The sequence below is a fragment of the Bufo gargarizans genome, chromosome 6, assembly GCF_014858855.1.
Source record: "Bufo gargarizans isolate SCDJY-AF-19 chromosome 6, ASM1485885v1, whole genome shotgun sequence".
Lineage (NCBI taxonomy): Eukaryota > Metazoa > Chordata > Amphibia > Anura > Bufonidae > Bufo > Bufo gargarizans.
In genome coordinates, this window is record NC_058085.1 from 280,330,823 (window position 1) to 280,350,165 (window position 19,343).

Consider the following 19,343-nt stretch of genomic DNA (forward strand, 5'->3'; position numbering starts at 1 on the left):
TAAAAATAGTTCCAAAAATAAAGCAGAAATATTATTGCTTCATGAGGACTTAATCATAGTCTTGTTGACAAGAGAAGACTCTAATATTCTGAGATATTTTAACCCTTCCTGTACTCAATGAAGCATGTAGTTTAGAACAAGCACAGGGTACTCATTTAGAGTAGCAAGAAAAAAATCTTTTTTTGCACAGCTCACTCTAAATTTGCATAATCTAGACACTCCCGTTATATGAAGACAAAGGCAGCACAGATGAATCCCTCGGATTTGGGGTCATGAGAGACTTCAGTAACACATTTTTAATAGGTCCAGAGACTTGTAATTTAAAATAAAACATAACTTTTATTTACATAAATAAAAAAACTCCATGGTGTCCTCGGGTGATAAGTTTCGCGAAGATTGCGCTTACTCAAGCCTTGATGAAGCGCATTCTGTGCGAAACGTGGCAGAAAGGATGCAAGACGCCACACAACCGCGACAAGTGGTGGCGGCCGTTTCGCTTAGATACACTTCATCAGGCCTCTGCCCTTCAGGGGACTGCACCTCACTGCACTTTAGGACTGCATCCCACAGTTGGGAACTGCACTTATAGAGAAACAGTTTCCATGCCTGTGGCCATTTGGGGAGATTGCATGGTACACTTAGAAAGACTTAAAGGCAGGGGCGTAACTATAGGGGAAGCAGGGGAACCAGCTGCTTTGGGGCCCTGACCCAGAAGGGGCCCATCTAGGAAGAGGAGGACTAAAAGATTTTGTCAGGGTCTCCTCAACAGTATTACACAATTCTATCGTCTACTATTTTACTGCCAGGTAACATTTCCCCCACACAGCATCAGTAAAGTAATAATGGCTTACCTTTCTGTGTAGAAGTTTTATCTCTTTTTGCAGACTGCTTCAGAAGGACAATGTTAGTCATCCTGAGAATACCCCTTTTTAAAACCACTGATTTTCAATACACTTAAAATGGGAAATTATACATCAACATGGCAGGGAATGCTCACTATCTGTGTAATTATGTAGAGTTTGTCACTTTTGCAGCTTTCATGGGTGATACCTGGAAAGTAGTAGTTGGGTAGCTACATTTACATTGGATGAGTTCATAGCATAGATTTTAAAATATGAATAGAAAATTTGTGTAATTGCCCCTTAAACTTTGCAAACCAAGGCATTTTCCTTGACCATGTCTTTTCTATGGGTAAGAGTAAACAATTCCACCTGAGGCTGCAGAATGACAAGATCCATCACAACCATCATTATTAGAAGTATATATCACCATCTTAAAAACCTTTTCTGGCTTTTGCCTGAAGCACTTTTTGAAGGACACGTTATTGTTTAGAAAGTAGAGATGCAGACTATGTGGTATGCATTTCATGCCTGGTTAATTAAAATACAATCTGGTGCAATTACCTCAGTAAATGTGGAGCCCTGGGGTAGCATGCAGCCGTCTACAATGAGATGTTGCTAAATGCTAAGATTTAACACACACTTCAATTGGTTTTGGTAACCTTACTTGTCTGCCATTAAAAATCAAGTATGTCTTCACATTATTCTGTCACTTGTCATCTTCCAACAGAGATTACAGCGAAGGATGGGACAAAGTCGCCAGAAGAGAGACTGGATCATCGACACGTTCACCCTTCAAGAAGAGCTGCCAGATCCATACCCCAAACTAGTTGGCACGGTAAGCACTACAGTATTTTAGAGATGAGAATGAACAACTAGACCCCACTGATCGGTTGTTGTCTGTGAAGGTCCTGGTGAAGGACCTGGCAGGAGTCCCTGCCTTCTAGATCGCTGTATACACAGTGCTCAGCGAGCGCTGTGCATACAGATCAGTAAGCGCTATGCGCTCCCTGTCCCGGTGGTCATGTGACCGCTGGGGCCTGGAGAGTGCAGGACTTGATGGGTCTTTCACAGACCATGATCAGCTCTGCACTGAGGCTGTACAGCGCAGTATACTGCTGTACAGCCTATCTGGGGGCTGTATTTCCACTGTAACTGGGGCCACTATGTCAGCCAGTTGCAGGAGAAATCCATAGTGAAAAAAATAAATTAAGTTAAATGTCCCCCAGAGGTCTTGTATGACCTTATGGGGGATACAAAGTGTAAAATAAAAAATAAATAAAAAAAGTTTAAAGAAATAAAAATAAAAAAAATGTTTCACATGTAAAAAAATAAATAAATCCCCAATTAAGTAATAATTTTTTTTTTAAAAATAGAAAAAAATAAAATAGATATATTTGGTATTACCGCATCCGTAACGACCAGCTCTATAAATATATCACATGATCCACCATGTCTGATAAACACCATAAAAAAATAAAAACTGTTTAAAAAAAAGCAATTTTTGTCACCTTACATCACAAAAAGTGCAACTCTGAGTGATCAAAAATGCGTCACCTCATCCCGCACAAAATGAGCCCCTACATAAGAAAATCACTAATAAAAAAACTATTGCTCTCACAACATGGAGACATTAAAACACAATTATTTTATTTGAAAAACAACCAGCTCTATAAAAATATCACATGACCTAACCCCTCAGGTGAACACCGCAAAAAAATAAAATAAAATCAGTGCAAAAAAAAGCCATTTTTGTCACCTTACATCATAATTGCAATACACCATGCGATCAAATAGTACCAATCAAACTGTCACCTCCTCCTGCAAAAAAAAAAAAGAGACCCTACCTAAGGCAATTGGTCAAAAAATATAAAACTGACTCTCAGACAATGGAGACACTAAAATGTTTTTTTTGTGTTTTTTTTGCTTCAAAACTGCTATTATTGTGTTACATTTAAAAAAAAATAATAATATACATATTAGGTATTGCTGCATCCATAAAAACCAACTCTATAAAGCTATCACATGACCTAAAGGTCCTAAAAAAAAAAATAACACTTACAAAATTATGCCAACATAAATTAGACATTTGGGGAATGTTAAGTAATAAATATTTTTTGAGGTATCACTTTCTGTTTTAAAAGCAGAGAAATTGAAATTTAGAAAATTGCAAATTTTAAAATTTTGGGTAAATTTTTTTATATTTTATAAATAAAGGTGAAATATATCGACTTAAACTTACCACTCTCATGAAGTACAATTTGTCACGAGAAAACGTTCTCAGAATGGCTTGGATAAATAAAAGCGTTTCAAAGTTATTACCACATAAAATGACACATGTTAGATTTACAAAATTAAACCTGGTCAGGAGGGGGGTAAATGGCCCGGATGTGAAGTGGTTAATGTCGAATTATGGAAATTCTGATGTATTTTAGTACCTCACTCATTGCTTCCTGAATGGATACATTCTTGTTTATGTCCAGAGGCTGAACCTTCTGATCACATATATCTCACACAAGCGCAAGATCAATTAAGGCTACTTTCACTCTCGCATTTGGTGCGGATCCGTCATGGGTCTGCACAGACGGATCCGTTTAGATAATACAACCATCTGCATCCGTTCAGAATGGATCCGTTTGTATTATGTTTAACATAGCCAAGACGGATCCGTCTTGAACACTACTGAAAGTCAATGGAGGAGGGATCCGTTTTCTATTGTGCCAGATTGTGTCATAGAAAACGGATCCGTCCCCATTGACTTACATTGTGTGCCAGGACGAATCCGTTTGGCTCAGTTTTGTCAGGCGGACACCAAAACGCTGCAAGCAATGTTTTGGTGTCCGCCTCCAAAGTGGAATGGAGACAGAACGGAGGCAAACTGATGCATTCTGAGCGGATCCTTTTCTATTCAGAATGCATTAGGGCAAAACTGATCCGTTTTGGACCTCTTGTGAGAGCCCCGAACGGATCTCACAAACGGAAAGCCAAAACACCAGTGTGAAAGTAGCCTAACTCCTTCCCACACAGCCATGTACTATTGCTTTCTTAACAGGACTCTGCTTTGGATTAGGCCTCATGCACAAGGACGGTTTTTTTTGCGGTCCGCAAAAACGGTTTCCGTTGTTCCGTGATCCGTGTCCGTTTTTTCTTCCGTGGGTCTTCCTTGAAGTTTGCCTTTGAAATGATAGGAAAAAACGGACACGGATCACTGACATGGATCACGGACGCGGATGACAATCTTGTGTGCAGCCATAATTTTTCATGGACCAATTGACTTGAATGGGTCCGTGAAACGTTGTCCGTGAAAAAAATAGGACAGGTCATATTTTTTTCACGGACTGGAAACACTGATCACGGACGCCAATGGGTCTGCGTAAAAAAACGGAAAACGGAACAACGACTGCGGATGCACACAACGGTCGTGTGCATGAGGCCTTATAGAGGGGTTATCCACATTCCTTGGTAGCGGAACCACTGTCTTTTTATACTATTTTTGCACCTGAAACAGGAAATATTCACTATCTGTGCAATTATGTGCCACTTTTAACCCTTAGGATACCGGAGGTTTTTTCATTTTTGCGCTTTCATTTTTCTTCCCTATCTTCCTTGACCCATAACTTTTTTATATTTTTGTTCACATAGCTGTATAAGGGCTTATTTTACGCGGGACAAATTGTACTTTCTAATGCCACCATTAATTATGGCATACAATGTAGTGGGAAGCCGTAAAAAAATTCCAAATGGAGTGGAATTGGAAAAAGAAACTCAATTTCTCCACAGTTTTACGGGTTTTGCAGTGTTCCGTTTGCGGGAAAACGGACCCATGACCTTCATTCTCTGGGTCGGTAAGATTACAACAATACCTTATTTATGTATATATATATATATATATATATGGTTTTTTTTTTTGTCTAAACAGTGTAAAAGTTTATTTAAACTTTGAAAAACAATCACTGTATTCTGAACCCCATAACTTTTTTTATAGTTATATCTACTGAGCTGTGTGGGGGGCTCTTTTTTGCTGGATAATCTGTAATCTGTAGTTTTTATTGATAACATTTTGGAGTGTGTGACTTTTTGATCACATTTTATTAAAAAAATTTGGGTAAAAATTTGGGTAAGATATATTTTTCCAATGCGGCTTGCATTGGAAAAATATTTTTCTAATAGCACGGGTGCTTTCGGTCGTGGTGATACACATGATGTTTATATTTTTTTGTTATTTAGGCATTTATTTTTTTATTATGCGGAATGGCGGGTGATTTAAACGTTTATATATTTTTTTTTTTATATATTTCTTAACAGTTTTTTTTTGTGTGACAAAATCTATTTTTAACAATCATGTCTATTGCTCATCTCTAATGTCAGCCTACCACCTGGTGACCAACATAAGAATTGCAGTGTGAATGTCCTCAGCCTCTTCTGCTAGGCTGAGAGCTATCAAATCAATTACTGGCATAGAGAACTGGCCACAGAGGATGCCGGTAACACTCCCAGAAGCACGAGCGTCTGGGTTTTTGCGCATTTAGATGCTGTGATCTAACTTGATCACTGCATCTAAAGGCTTTAATTACTGCGATCAGCATTATTGTCAGTCTCAGTAATTAGCTGCAGGTCTCTGCTGTTTGAAACAGCAGAGACCTGCCAGCCAAGACGCTCGCTGCACGTGTGAGCGGGCGCCATGTTTGCCTATCGCTCCAGTGCTGTACATGTAACCTAAAATGCATTCCTGGTTCAAAAGAATGAATATATTTCCTGGCTCAATTAGAATTGGCATTTAAACAGTCCTCCTCATCATGCTGTTCACATTTTGACATCATGAGACCAATACGACACTTAACAATTGATCAACAGTGCCTTGCCATTGCAAGGCTTCAAGCAGACGGAAGTGGCCACTGAGCTTAGAGTGTAACAGAGTCTCATCAGCTGTCACCACCAGACATCTGAGAAGCTCTGACAGATGCCTTTCAGAACCTCCTCCTTGAGCTTCTTTTGTTTTGGTTTTCAGTTCCTCATCTCATTAGCCTCTCTCAGCTGTCATGTAGTTGGACTGATTGCATCCCTTTAAATTCCTCCCCATAATGCATTAGTGTGCGGTTTATACAACTTCCTGGAGTGTGTGTGCATGCTGATCCTATTTCCCAGTCTTCTACAAGATAAGTGTTGTACATTCATTTGTGATTTTCTGTTTGCTGGATCCCAGGTGACCCTGACTCCCTCCGTGTCTAGTGTAGGGAGCCGGTGGTCGTGTCCCCTCACTATTATAGGGTGTTCAGGTGTTATACAGTCGAGGTACGAGGATATGCGATCATCTACCATTGGGATGTTCGCATAGGCTGAGCAGTTAGGGAGAATGCCAGGTCTTATGCAGGGGTCTCCCTTTTTGTTCCTTAGTTTTGGATCCAGTGAGTCATATATTCATTTTGTATTGTCTTGTTTCCTGTACACCTTCCGTGACATTATAAACCGCCAAAACCGTCTCAAGCATTTGACTGAACTCTTCCAGGGTCTTTCATTGGAGGTAGCTGATCTCCGTAAGCAGTGGCGTACATATAGGGGTCGCAGGGGTCGCAGTTGCGACCGGGCCCGGCACCCCAGGGGGGCCCGGCCGCCTGCGGACCCCTGGGGCCCCTGCTGCAGCTGTGTCTCAGACTCAGACGGACCGTCACATACGTTGCCCCCCCGGCCCGGGCCCGCCCTCCTCCTTCCTCCTCCTTCCTCCTCCTTCCAAGTTCCACCTCCTTCCACCTCCTTCTTCCTCCTCCCTCCTCCAGTCCTCCCTCCTCCTCCTCCCAGTCCTCCCTCCTCCCTGCGGTCACTCACGTCAGCGCCGGCGCCGGGCCCGTGAACTCCCGCGAGACCTGTGCGAACTCCTGTGCAGGTCTCGCGGGAACACGCGCCTGTTCTCAGACGGGATCCGGACGTGACGACGAGAGGACGTGTCTTGTGAGAAGAGGACCCGCCGAGGCGCCGACCGGAAGAACACAAGAAGAAGAACCGAAGTTCCTCTGCCCTGCCCGCGACGGTCGGTAAGTAAAAGCCGGGGGGGGGGGGGGGGGGCGCGCGGGACCGGACCCCGACCCAACCGGACCCCGACCCAACCGGACCCTGGGGCCGCCAGCAGATGACGACGGGGGTAGCAGCTGCAGGAGGGCACACTAGGCCCACAGCCCCCCAGGCAAATGACCGGGGGGGGGGCAGCAGCAGGCCCACAGCCCCCCAGGCAAATGACGGGGGGCAGCAGCAGGCCCACAGCCCCCCAGGCAAATGACCGGGGGGGGGGCAGCAGCAGGCCCACAGCCCCCCAGGCAAATGACCGGGAGGGGGCGGCAGCAGCAGGCCCACAGCCCCCCAGGCAAGTGACCGGGAGGGGGCGGCAGCAGCAGGCCCACAGCCCCCCAGGCAAATGACCGGGGGGGGGGCAGCAGCAGGCCCACAGCCCCCCAGGCAAATGACCGGGGGGGGGGGCAGCAGCAGGCCCACAGCCCCCCAGGCAAATGACCGGGGGGGGGGGGCCCATGGATCAATTTCGCACCGGGGCCCCATGGAATGTGTGTACGCCACTGTCCGTAAGACTCTTTCTCAGTTTCTAGTGACCGGTTCAGCTTGTGTTCATGGAGTTTGTTCTGAGCCTAAGATCTCGCTCCCGGATACGTTCTCCGGGGGTAGTGAGAATTTTGTGCGTTTCAGAGAGGCTTGCAAACTCCATTTTCGCTTTCTTCCCCATTCCTCTGGTGATGAGGAACGGAGGGTGGGGATCATTATATCGCTACTCAGGGGTAACGCTCAGTTGTGGGCCTTTTCGCTGTCGGTGGGGGCACGGCCCCTCCGTTCAGTGGATGAATTCTTTTTAGCCCTGGGTCAGATATATGATGGTCCGGATCATGTTGCTTTGGCTGAGTCTAGACTACGTCTGTTATGCCAGGGTAAACAATCCGCAGAGATATACTGCTCAGAATTTCGGAGATGGGCAGCTGATACTGGTTGGAATGATGCTGCACTCCGAAGTCAATTTTGCCATGGTCTTTCAGAGGGATTGAAAGATGCATTTCCCTTTCATGAGAGGCCTATCTCCTTGGACTATGCTATGTCTCAGGCCGTTCGTATTGACAGGCGTCTTAGAGAGAGAGGAGAGATCACTCCTTCCGGTCATACTCAATCCCAGGACAGTGCAGCGGGTCTCAGTCGCTGTCAGCCCCTTCTGAGCAGGAGCCCATGCAGCTGGGGTTGATTGCCTCTGACAATAGAAGATTCAGCCCGCATGGGAAGGTTTGTTTTTGTTGTGGAGGTATAAATCATTTGGCAAATGTTTGTCCCTCTAGGAGATTCTGGCAGTTTTTTGGGAGTAATAAAGAAACAAAAAGGAAAAAATCTTTTAACATGTTCCATCTGTTACTATTGGCAGGGTTGAGGCGGAAATTGAAGGTTTTCCGTTTGCTTGTAGTTCCCGTTTTGTCCTGCCTGCCAGGGTGGCGCTAGAGAGCAAGAACATTTTTTGTGAGATTTTTGTAGATAGTGGAGCAGCTGTCAATCTCATTGATAATCAATTTGCGATAACTCATGGTTTCCAGGTATGCACTTTGGGAAAGGATATTCCTGTTTTTGCTATTGATTCCGCTCCACTTTCTCAGAAATCATTAAAGGGCATAGTTCACAATATTCGTTTTATTGTGAGTGATGCTCATATTGAGGATGTGTCATATTTCGTCCTTAGCGGATTGCCTACTCCTCTTGTGTTGGGGCTACCCTGGCTCACTAAACATAACCCCACCATTGATTGGCAAGCGAGGCAAATAAATGGTTGGAGTGACTTTTGCAGAGAGAATTGCCTCACGACATCTGTTTCTGAGGTTTCTACTAAGACTGTACCATCTTTTCTCTCTGAATTTTCGGATGTCTTCTCTGAGAGTGGAGTTCAGGATTTGCCCCCGCACAGAGAGTACGATTGCCCTATTAATCTCACCCCAGGCGCCAAGCTGCCTAAATCTCGTTTATACAATCTTTCCCAACCTGAAAGGGTCGCTATGCGTGCTTATATCTCTGAGAGTCTGAGAAAAGGACACATACGACCCTCAAAGTCACCTGTTGCCGCTGTTTTTTTCTTTGTTAAGAAAAAAGATAGTACTTTAAGACCTTGTCTGGATTTCAGGGAGCTGAACAGTATCACTATTCGTGACCCTTATCCGCTTCCTCTGATCCCGGACCTGTTTAACCAGATTGTTGGGGCTAAAGTCTTTTCCAAATTAGATCTAAGAGGGGCATACAGCCTGGTCCGGACCTGAATGTTGGTGATCTGGTGTGGTTGTCTACCAAGAATATCAAATTGAAGGTTCCCTCCTGGAAGTTGGGTCCTAAGTTTATTGGGCCTTACAAAATCCTGTCTGTCATCAATCCTGTTGCCTACCGTCTTGATCTTCCTCAGACTTGGAAGATCCATAATGTTTTTCATAAGTCCTTATTAAAACCTTATGTTCAACCCATTGTACCCTCGCCTTTGCCTCCTCCTCTGATTATGGTTGATGGTAATCTTGAATTTCAGGTCTCTAGGATTGTGGATTCTCGTGTTGTCCGCGGTTCTCTCCAGTATCCTCGTTCACTGGGAGGGTTATGGTCCTGAGGAGAGGATGTGGGTTCCAGTGACGGACATTAAGGCCACTCGTCTCATCAGGGCTTTCCATAGGTCCCATCCTGAGAAGGTGGGCTCTGAGTGTCCGGAGTCCACTCGTAGAGGGAGGGGTACTGTCACCACCAGACATCTGAGAAGCTCGGACAGATGCCTTTCAGAACCTCCTCCTTGAGCTTCCTTTGTTTTGGTTTTCAGTTCCTCATCTCATTAGCCTCTCTCAGCTGTCATGTAGTTGGACTGATTGCATCCCTTTAAATTCCTCCCCATAATGCATTAGTGTGATGTTTATACAACTTCCTGGAGTGTGTGTGCATGCTGATCCTATTTCCCAGTCTTCTACAAGATAAGTGTTGTACATTCATTTGTGATTTTCTGTTTGCTGGATCCCAGGTGACCCTGACTCCCTCCGTGTCTAGTGTAGGCAGCCGGTGGTCGTGTCCCCTCACTATTGTAGGGTGTTCAGGTGTTATACAGTCGAGGTATGAGGATATGCGATCATCTACCATTGGGATGTTCGCATAGGCTGAGCAGTCAGGGAGAGTGCCAGGTCTTATGCAGGGGTCTCCCTTTTTGTTCCTTAGTTTTGGATCCAGTGAGTCATATATTTATTTTGTATTGTCTTGTTTCCTGTACACCTTCCGTGACATCAGCAGGCTGCTAGATTGGCCTGCACTTTCTCTGGACCTGAATCCCATTGAAAATCTATGGGATCAGCTGAGTCGCTGTTTAGAAGCTCCTAACTCTGTACCCCGGAACCTCAATGACCTGAGGGCCGCCCTTCAAGAAGAGTGGGATGCCATTTCTCAGCAGACAATAAGTTGACTTGTGAACAGCATTAGACGTCGTGCTCAAGGCCTCATGAGAAGTTTTTGAGACACTGACATTTTTGTGGGGGTATACTTACCACTGTTGTTGGCTTTTCTTTCAATAAATTGTTGGAGAAGAGGAAATCACCATTGCATGCTTCTACTTTTTCCATAAATTTCACCAGAAAGCCAAATATCCCTAACTTTTTGAGTAGTGTATATATGTATTACAGATTTGTTGAGAAGATTCAGTGGGTTAGTTAAGAGGGAGTGTGCCTTATGTCCTCCCATGCTTCAAATGTATAATACAATATGATATATAACAGTAATTGTACATTAAATTGTGAAAATATTTTTTGGGTCATTTATCATCCAGAAATATGCCTATATTAGGCTTAACTCTGGCACAGATTGCGGTGCAACGGTTACTTGTGGCACAATCTGTGACTTTTCTCCACTCATGCCAGGTCTAAAAAAGCGGGTGTGGCGTGCGGACGGGCTGTCAGGCCCATCTCATTTACCATTTTCTACGCCTGTTTTCAGCAAGGAAGCTGTCTTACATTTAGAACTGGCGCTGGCGCAGACGCCTATACATGACTGCGGCGGATCCCCCACCAGTGCAGGGGCTTTATTAAGACAGGCGTCTAAAATGCCAGTCTTAATTGATGACACCCAAAATCTTTTTAAAAAAATGGGAAAGCCCTCCCGAAAAATGTTTATGATGGATTTTGAATTTATGCCTCAGATAAATATAGCTGTTTTTGCATAAATCAGGTGCCATAAATGCATTTAACCCCTTAGTGACATAACTAATTTTAGCCTTAAAGGGGTTGTCCATGTCTAGCTTTTTTATTTTTTATTTTTGCAACCCAGACAGCTGTACCACTGGAAAAATCCATTCCAGCTCCTTGGCTTTCTTCACTGGTTCTCTGGTACCTGCATGTCAGTTTCTGCATTTATAGAGTCAGATGCTATGCTACAGCCGATGACTAGCCACAGCTGTGATCTCTTCACTATTTACCTGCTTGTTGACAACATCGCAATGGCCGAACAGTGTAATTACAGCTGCTCTATCCAATTTACTTGAATAGGACAGACTAGAGCTGCATTCATTGCCTGCTTGTTCGGTGTCTTGACAGATCATGCTCTGGTGATAAGCAAAGCATTTAGGCTTGCGTCTGTCGACAAGCTTGTTGACTGTTTCCAATAACAGTCAGCAGAGTAGTTAGTGCAGCTTTGAACTATATTACAGGCTGTAACTCAAAGTCACTACAAGATGAGTCATGTATTTATTAAGTGACTGAACTGGTTATATGCATCTATATATATAAAGAAGGACGTACGTGTGTATTAATGTATGTATGTATGTATGTTCCACGATCACTCAAAAACGTAACCATCGATTGCAACGAAACTTGGTATACACATCCCTTGCTACCTGGAAAGAAATCTTGTGGGGGTCTCAGCTCTCTAGGACGTACCATTCTTGAGATATTCCCAAAAAATGACCTGCATTAGCCAATACAAGCCTGCAAGTCTATCTCTTTATATCCCAACTTCCATACACACGGTCACATGTCCCTTATCAGCCAATTGAATCTCGTAGGTCCTTAGTCTCCACATACACACAGTTTTTACATCAGGTTTCCAGGTAGCCATTTTTCTTCACTGCTGTAGGTCAGCTCTAAAGGGGCAGGTCGCTGTGGACAGGGCTGGCCTTAGGTGTTCAGGCGCACTGTGCAAGCTAATCTTGTGCCAAATAAAGCATAGATAAACAGAATACCAAATAACATAGGGCTGTACTAGATACCACCTAGCGATCAACTGAATAATACATAAAACTCTGTACTGCAGGTATAGATCAACCCCTTCATCAATCCCCAGGCTGCACCCCTTCATCAACCCTTTGCACCCCTTAATCAGACTCCTGCTCCCCTTAATCATACCCTGTCACCCATACACAGTCCCCTGCCCCCCTCAATCGTACCCAGTGTCACCCAGAGCCAGTGCCCTGCCCCTTAATCATACCCTGTCACCCTTACCCAGTCCCTTGCCCTTCTTAATCATACCCAGTGTCACCCTTATCCAGTCCCCTGCCCCCTTAATCATACCCAGTGTCTGTCACCCTTATCCAGTCCCCTGCCCTCTTAATCATACCCAGTGTCTGTTACCCTTATCCAGTCCCCTGCCCCCTTAATCATACCCAGTGTCTGTCACCCTTATCCAGTCCCCTGCCCCACTTAATTAGACCCAGCCCCGATTTAATGAAAGATATTTGGTTAAAAAAACTAAAACGAAAAAAAAAACCAATAAGAACAGGTACTCACTATTTGAAGTCTTCTGCTCCCTCACTGTCTGCAGAGTACCAGCTGCCGCCCTCACACATTGAGCGGATCCTTCCACGGCTCTCTGTGAAGGCACAGCACTTGGACGCTGCGCCTGCGCCCCTAAGCTCCTCCTCCACGCTCCAGAACCTGACCTGGCAGCTGCAGCGCCTCAGTTCGCCAGGCTCGCCTCACACAATCTCAGGCCGGCCTGCTGTAAGAGACCGACTGCGAGCTGTTTTGGCTGCCGAGCACCCCTGTTGCCATTGCACCCTGTGTGGCTGCACAGATCGCACACCCCAAAGGCCGGCCCTGTGGATGACACTAAGGGAGCGGAATGCTGTGGAGGTCACAGTTTAGTGGCAGGTAGGGTGGCCATTCAGGCCACACTCAAAAGATAGACTTAAAAATCCCGCCCCCAGGTCATGCTAAGCCATGCCCCCTCACACTCTACAGCCGATGGGGATTGAAAAAATGAAGGTAAAAATCAACTTCTGTCAGCTGCAGGGGATCGAGGGAGGGTGACTTTCTACCTTCAGCTCATTCTCAGACAGCAGTGCTGCTGTCTGAGAGTGAGTTGTTCATAAGAACATCCCTGTGTCCGTTCAGGCCCTGCGACCATATGGAGGACAGGCAGTCTGAAAGCCGGACTGTCCGGCCTAAAACCAGACCTCTGGCCACCCTAGGAGCAGGCTGCTGTGGAGGTCACAGTTATGGGGATGGTCCGCTAGGGAGGTCAGTGTTAAGGGGCAGATTGCTGTAGAGGCCACTGTTAAGGGGACGGGGTGTTGTGGAAATTACTGTTAAGGAGATGGGGTACTGTGGAGGTCACTAATGAAGGGGCGGCCGCTGTGGAGGTCATTGTTAAAAGGGCAGGCTGCTGTGGAGGTCACTGTTAAGGGGGCGGGATGCTTTCGAGGTCACTGTTAAAGGGGCGGGCTGCTGTGGAGGGAGGGCACTGTAGAGGTCTCTGATAAGGGGACAGGGAACTATGGAGATCACAGTTAAGGGGACAGTCTGCTATGGAGGTCAGTGTTAAGGGGCGGGGTGCTGTAGAGGTCACTGTTAAGGAGGATACTGTTGAAATCTTTTAATGACATACACAAACATTAAATGAGATAGATGAAATATACCCGTGCAAAGCCGGGTCCTTTTGCTAGTTACTTATATTATACGTTGGTGTTCAAAGGTGGACAAAGCCTTTCATGACAAAGTATTTGCCTCTGTAATTCATACAGTACTCCCACTTCCAGTGAAAAACAGGTCCTGGGGGAATTAGGGCATTATATTTTGGCTCTTCCTTTCTTGCTTGGTTCTTTCCTCCCTTGCTTCCCTCTTTCAACAATATAATCAAAAACCGTATTGCCATACATAGACTTGGTGACTCTATGGTGGCCATACACATTAGATAGAAGTTGGTTGATGGTTGAACAGCAGTTGAACAAATGATCCTCTGGTGAACGGTCATTTCACAGACACGTTCATTAACATTTTAGTCCATATTGGCCGTTACAGTTGTTCAAACTGGGCTATGTGAAACTGGGCGATGGACGAATCATCTTTCTGGGAATGTTCTTTCAAAGAAAGATCGTTCACCTGCAATCTTTCTTTGATTAAAAGATATTTTGTCTATTGGACATAATTTTCTTATACAGCAAGCATCTTTTCAGATGATCAACCATTTTGATGAACTTTAAACTAACGTGCACTTTAAGTTCAACTTGTCCCAACTTAAAATCTAAGAGTGCACGATAAGAGAAGTTTGGATATTTCTGACTCTGGAGCAGGAGGGCCTCAATCTTGACACCATATCTTTCCTATATACAGCACAGTATAACTATGCTAATGAGGCTTGAAAATGTCATCTACCTATAGCTAACAGATGGTAGGCTATATCCTCATATTCCATACATTAGCTGACACACCTGGAAACAGCCTACAGCTTAGCAGGGAGCACCTTCTGTTTGTTATAAATCATCTTTTACGTAGATTTGCTTGATCTCCTATTAAACAAGGCAAAACAAGCGGTATTTTTTATTATATTGGGCTGAAGCTTGTAGGACTACGGTAGTTCCCATCATTTATGTTCTCCTCAGACTGGGTTGGATGGTTACTCATGCTGTTTCATCTATAACTCTCTGACCTATGGTCAGGTACATAAAAATAGGGGGTGCAGAGGTAAAAGTTGCACCTGAGGCTCATCCACATAAGAAGATATCAGTATTAGAAATGGCCCATGATAGGTGTGGGGTCCTATTACACATTTTGCATTGGGACCCAGCAGCTTCAAATTATGCCAGTGCTTATGATGTACCATATAGCGCCTAAATTATAAAATCAAACTGTGCCCAAATAATACTGCACACCTTTGCACACAGTTAACAGAGCATAGATTGATACATGGCTCAGCAATTTTGCTTTTGGCTTTTTGATCTCCAGATTTCATAAGCTCAGGGCCGTCTTTAACGCAGGGCAAAAGGTGCATCTGCCTCGGGCCCAGTTGCTCCTGGGGAGCCCAAGGCAGCTGCTTCTTGAGCCCCGCTTGCCAGTGGTGTAGCGTGGAGGGGAAGGGGGGGAAGGCCGTTGCCCTGTGTGCAAAATTCCAGGGGGCGCTAGCAGGACCGCACTGCCAATTAGGCAAAGTGAGGCGATGGCCCCAGGTGACAAGTGGGGGGCAGCGGCAGGGCACAGGGAGATGAGTGCTTCGATTGTGGAAGCACTCATCTCTATAGTCATCGTTAGGTAGATGTGCTATGGCGTGGCAGGGGAGGGAGAGGCGTCTCCGTTCCTCTGATAAGCTGCAGGCCTAGTACCTGCAGCCTATCAGAGGCCGGTGCAGGCGGCACGATGAAGTCCTCGTGCCGCCTGAGCCGTACACCTCAGGACACAGGCCGGAAGAGGCCTGCATTGCATCACTGCCAGCCTGATGGAGCCTGATGGAGGTAAGTATAAGTGTTTATTTTTTTTTATATGGTACCACTTACTGACACAACACTATGGGGGCTTCTACTGTGGCCACAAAGAGGGGGTATTTTATATGGGGGCACATTATGGTGGGTACTATGTGCTCATCTATGGGGGGCACTAAGAAGAGGTATTTTATACCTGCAAATTATAGGGGACACTGAGGGCATCTACTGGGTCACTATATATGGAGCATTTTATACTGGTACATTATGGGGGGCACTAGGAAGAAAGGGGAGAGGAGCACTATGGGAGCATTTACTTGGGGCACTATATGGGGGTATTTCATACTGGCACATTATGGGGGCACTATAGGGACATTAGCTCAACTGGGGGCATTAAAAAGGGTTATTATTTGCACTGGCACACTATAAGGAGAATTATTACTACGGGGGGGGGGGGGGGGCATTATGATGGGCTTTATTACTACTATGTCTATGGGGAACATGATTACTAGTATGGTCACTATGGGAGCATTATTACTTCTGGGGCACAGTGGGCACATGTTGGGGGCACTGTAGGAGCACTATTACTACCATTTGTGCTCTAGCAGAGAATTATTCCTATTGGTGGGACTTTTGGGAGCATTATTACTGTGGGGGCACCTTGGCACAGTATCAGCTTACCACAATTATTTTTGGGGGACGTTATGTTAACACTATTAGTGTCAGGGGCACTATTTGCTGGGCGCAGTTATTTTAGGGCACTGTGTATCAATATTTATTGAAGGGCACTATCTGCATAGTACTACTATTATCAGGGGGGTTATCTGTTTCTGCAGTATAGTATTGAGGAGCACAGTGGCACAGTATTGGGGGGTAGGATGATTTGTCCAGAAGATTTAAGGATGATGGAAAAGTAGTAAACTAACATTTTGTTTGTCAAACTGCAGAGATTAGAAATGCCAGAAAAATGGTGGTTTGGTCTGACGTCTGAAATGAGAAGGTGAGGAAAGAGAACATCTACATCAAAGAGATGTCACTGGATGTAAGAGGTATGTGCGCTGTATTACCCTGTATGTAGGGGTGGATGGAGGGGTTAGTAGTACAGTACTATCTGCACATTGTAAAAAAAAAAAAAAAAGTAATCTGCAAAATACTATATCTTTGTGTCAGAAGTTGTGCTTTTTTAATTTTTAGAACAATGATACAGCCATATTATTAGATACTTTTGTGCTGATTCTTTTTTTTTCTTCTCTATATTAAGGGACACTATAGTCACCAGAACCACAACAGCTAAACGTAGTAGTTCTGGTGTCTATAGCATGTCTCTGCAAGCTTTTTAATGTAAACACTGCCTTTTCAGAAAAAATGGCAGTATTTACATTACTGCTAAGGAACACCTCTACTGGCCGCTCATCATTATTAAAGTTTACTACTCTACGAGGTGTGTGGATTTTCTTTTTTTTGTGTGTGTGTTGTGGTGGAGGGCGTGATTGCATGCTAAGGTGTGGGAAGTTGGGATCCAGGGGGCCCAAGTAAATTCTTGCCCAGGGTCAATCAATATTAAAGAGGGCTCTGCATAAGCCATAACTTTTTTATTTTTCTGTTGACATAGCCATTTGAGCAGGGCCACATTTAGAGTTTATTCTGCCCTAGGAACTTTAGTGCCATCCTTCCCATTGATGTCCATACATAATTTACATAGCTGACGGCCAAACACTCCATGGAGCATCAGCTATCCCTCACAACTCCCACTTATATGCTTAACTAAAAGCCACACTGTAAAAAAATCTGCAAATCATCATGAGCCAGATTATATTATATTATACACTCACCTAAAGAATTATTAGGAACACCTGTTCTATTTCTCATTAATGTGATTATCTAGTCAACCAATCACATGGCAGTTGCTTTAATGCATGTAGGGTTGTGGTCCTGGTCAAGACAATCTCCTGAACTCCAAACTGAATGTCAGAATGGGAAAGAAAGGTGGGCTACAACAGCAGAAGACCCCACCAGGTACCACTCATCTTCACTACAAATAGGAAGAAGAGGCTACAATTTGCACAAGCTCACCAAAATTGGACTTTTGAAGACTGGAAAAATGTTGCCTGGTCTGATGAGTCTCGATTTCTGTTGAGACATTCAAATGGTAGAGTCCGAATTTGGCGTAAACAGAATGAGAACATGTATCCATCATGCTTTGTTACCACTGAGCAGCCTGGTGGTGGTGGTGTAATGGTGTGGGGGATGTTTTCTGGGCACACTTTAGGCCCCTTAGTGCCAATTGGCCATCGTTTAAATGCCACGGGCTACCTGAGAAATGTTTCTGACCATGTCCATCCCTTCATGACCACCATGTACCCATCCTCTGATGGCTACTTCTAGCAGGATAATGCACCATGTCACAAAGCTCAAATCATTTCAAATTGGTTTCTTGAACATGACAATGAGTTCACTGTACTAAAATGGCCCCCACAGTCACCAGATCTCAACCCAATAGAGCATCTTTGGGATGTGGTGGAATGGGAGCTTCGTGCCCTGGATGTGCATCCCTCAAATCTCCATCAAATGCAAGATGCTAACCTATCAATATGGGCCAACATTTCTAAAGAATGCTATCAGCACCTTGTTGAATCAATGCCACGTAGAATTAAGGCAGTTCTGAAGGCAAAAGGGGGTCCAACACCGTATTAGTATGGTGTTCCTAATAATTCTTTAGGTGAGTGTAGATGTAGTGCTTCCGTGGGGTTCCGATATGTGCTTCTCAAGTGAATGGGTCCGCATCCGTGATGCGGAGTGCACACGGGCCAATGCCCATGTATTGCGTACCCGCCGTATGGTGGCGTAGCAGTTAGTTGCACTGCTGAGACTTCGCCCCGCACACGCCAGGTCTAAAATTGTCGGAGTTCTGTGGGCAGGGAAGGGGACGGGATGGCGTTTCAGGCATAGAAAATGGTCAAATTGTAAGCCAGTTAGGAAGCTGTCTTACATTTAGAACTGGCGCTGGATGTGCCTAAGTTATGGAGAGGCTGGTGCCTCTTCATTATTTCGGTGGATCCTCCGCCAGCTTAGGATTTTATTAAGACTGGTGTTCAAAACAAATAAATGTGCCACTATGCTTTTTTTACTTAAATGCAGAAATTACCCTGTTGTGTCGATTAAAAAATCTGCAGCATGTTAATTGTTTGTGGGATTCCACACCTTCTGTAGAGGGGTTTTCCTGTAGACTTCAATGGGGTTGTTAACATAAACAGAAAACCTCACAGCAAAACAGCAATAGATGGTGCAGAATTATGTGCATTTTGTGCTGTTTTGGTGCAGATCAGTTTCAGATTTTCAGAAAAACTTCAGCGTATTGAATTACCAGCAAAGTCTATGAGATTAGACAATTCTCAACTTAGGTGCAGACGATGACCTGTCATGTAGATTTTAAAATATGCAGCATGCCAATTGTGTTTTTGTTTGCAGATTTCACACTTTTTAATAGAATGGTGAGATCTGCAGGGAAATCTACGTTAAAACCACAATTAGGGTTTTGATGCGGAAATGCACAGAAACCCACACGGAAATTCGTGCAGACTTTCTGCACCGTAAGGCCCCTTTCACATGGGCGAGTTTTCCGCGCTGGTGCAATGCGTAATGTGAACGCATTTCACCCGCACTGAATCCGATCCCATTTATTTATATGGGGCTGTGCACATGAGCAGTGATTTTCACGCCTCACTTGTGCGTTGCGTGAAGATCGCACAAGCTCTATTTTGTGCATTTTTTCACGCAACGCAGGCCCCATAGAAGTGAATAGGGCTGCATGAAAATCGCAAGCATCCGCAAGCAAGTGC

The 19,343-nt window shown here is 44.7% G+C and overlaps 1 protein-coding gene across 1 annotated transcript in view; it reads left to right on the top strand.

Annotated features, from left to right (window-relative positions):
• The first annotated feature begins 1,584 nt into the window (after window positions 1–1,584).
• The window catches only part of LOC122942150 (cadherin-like protein 26), a 119,871-nt gene continuing 102,112 nt past the window's right edge, over window positions 1,585–19,343 (top strand). Inside the window, exon 1 of the mRNA XM_044299649.1 lies at window positions 1,585–1,677. Within this exon, the coding sequence (XP_044155584.1) occupies window positions 1,585–1,677 (93 nt within the window). The remainder of the gene's footprint in view (window positions 1,678–19,343) is intronic.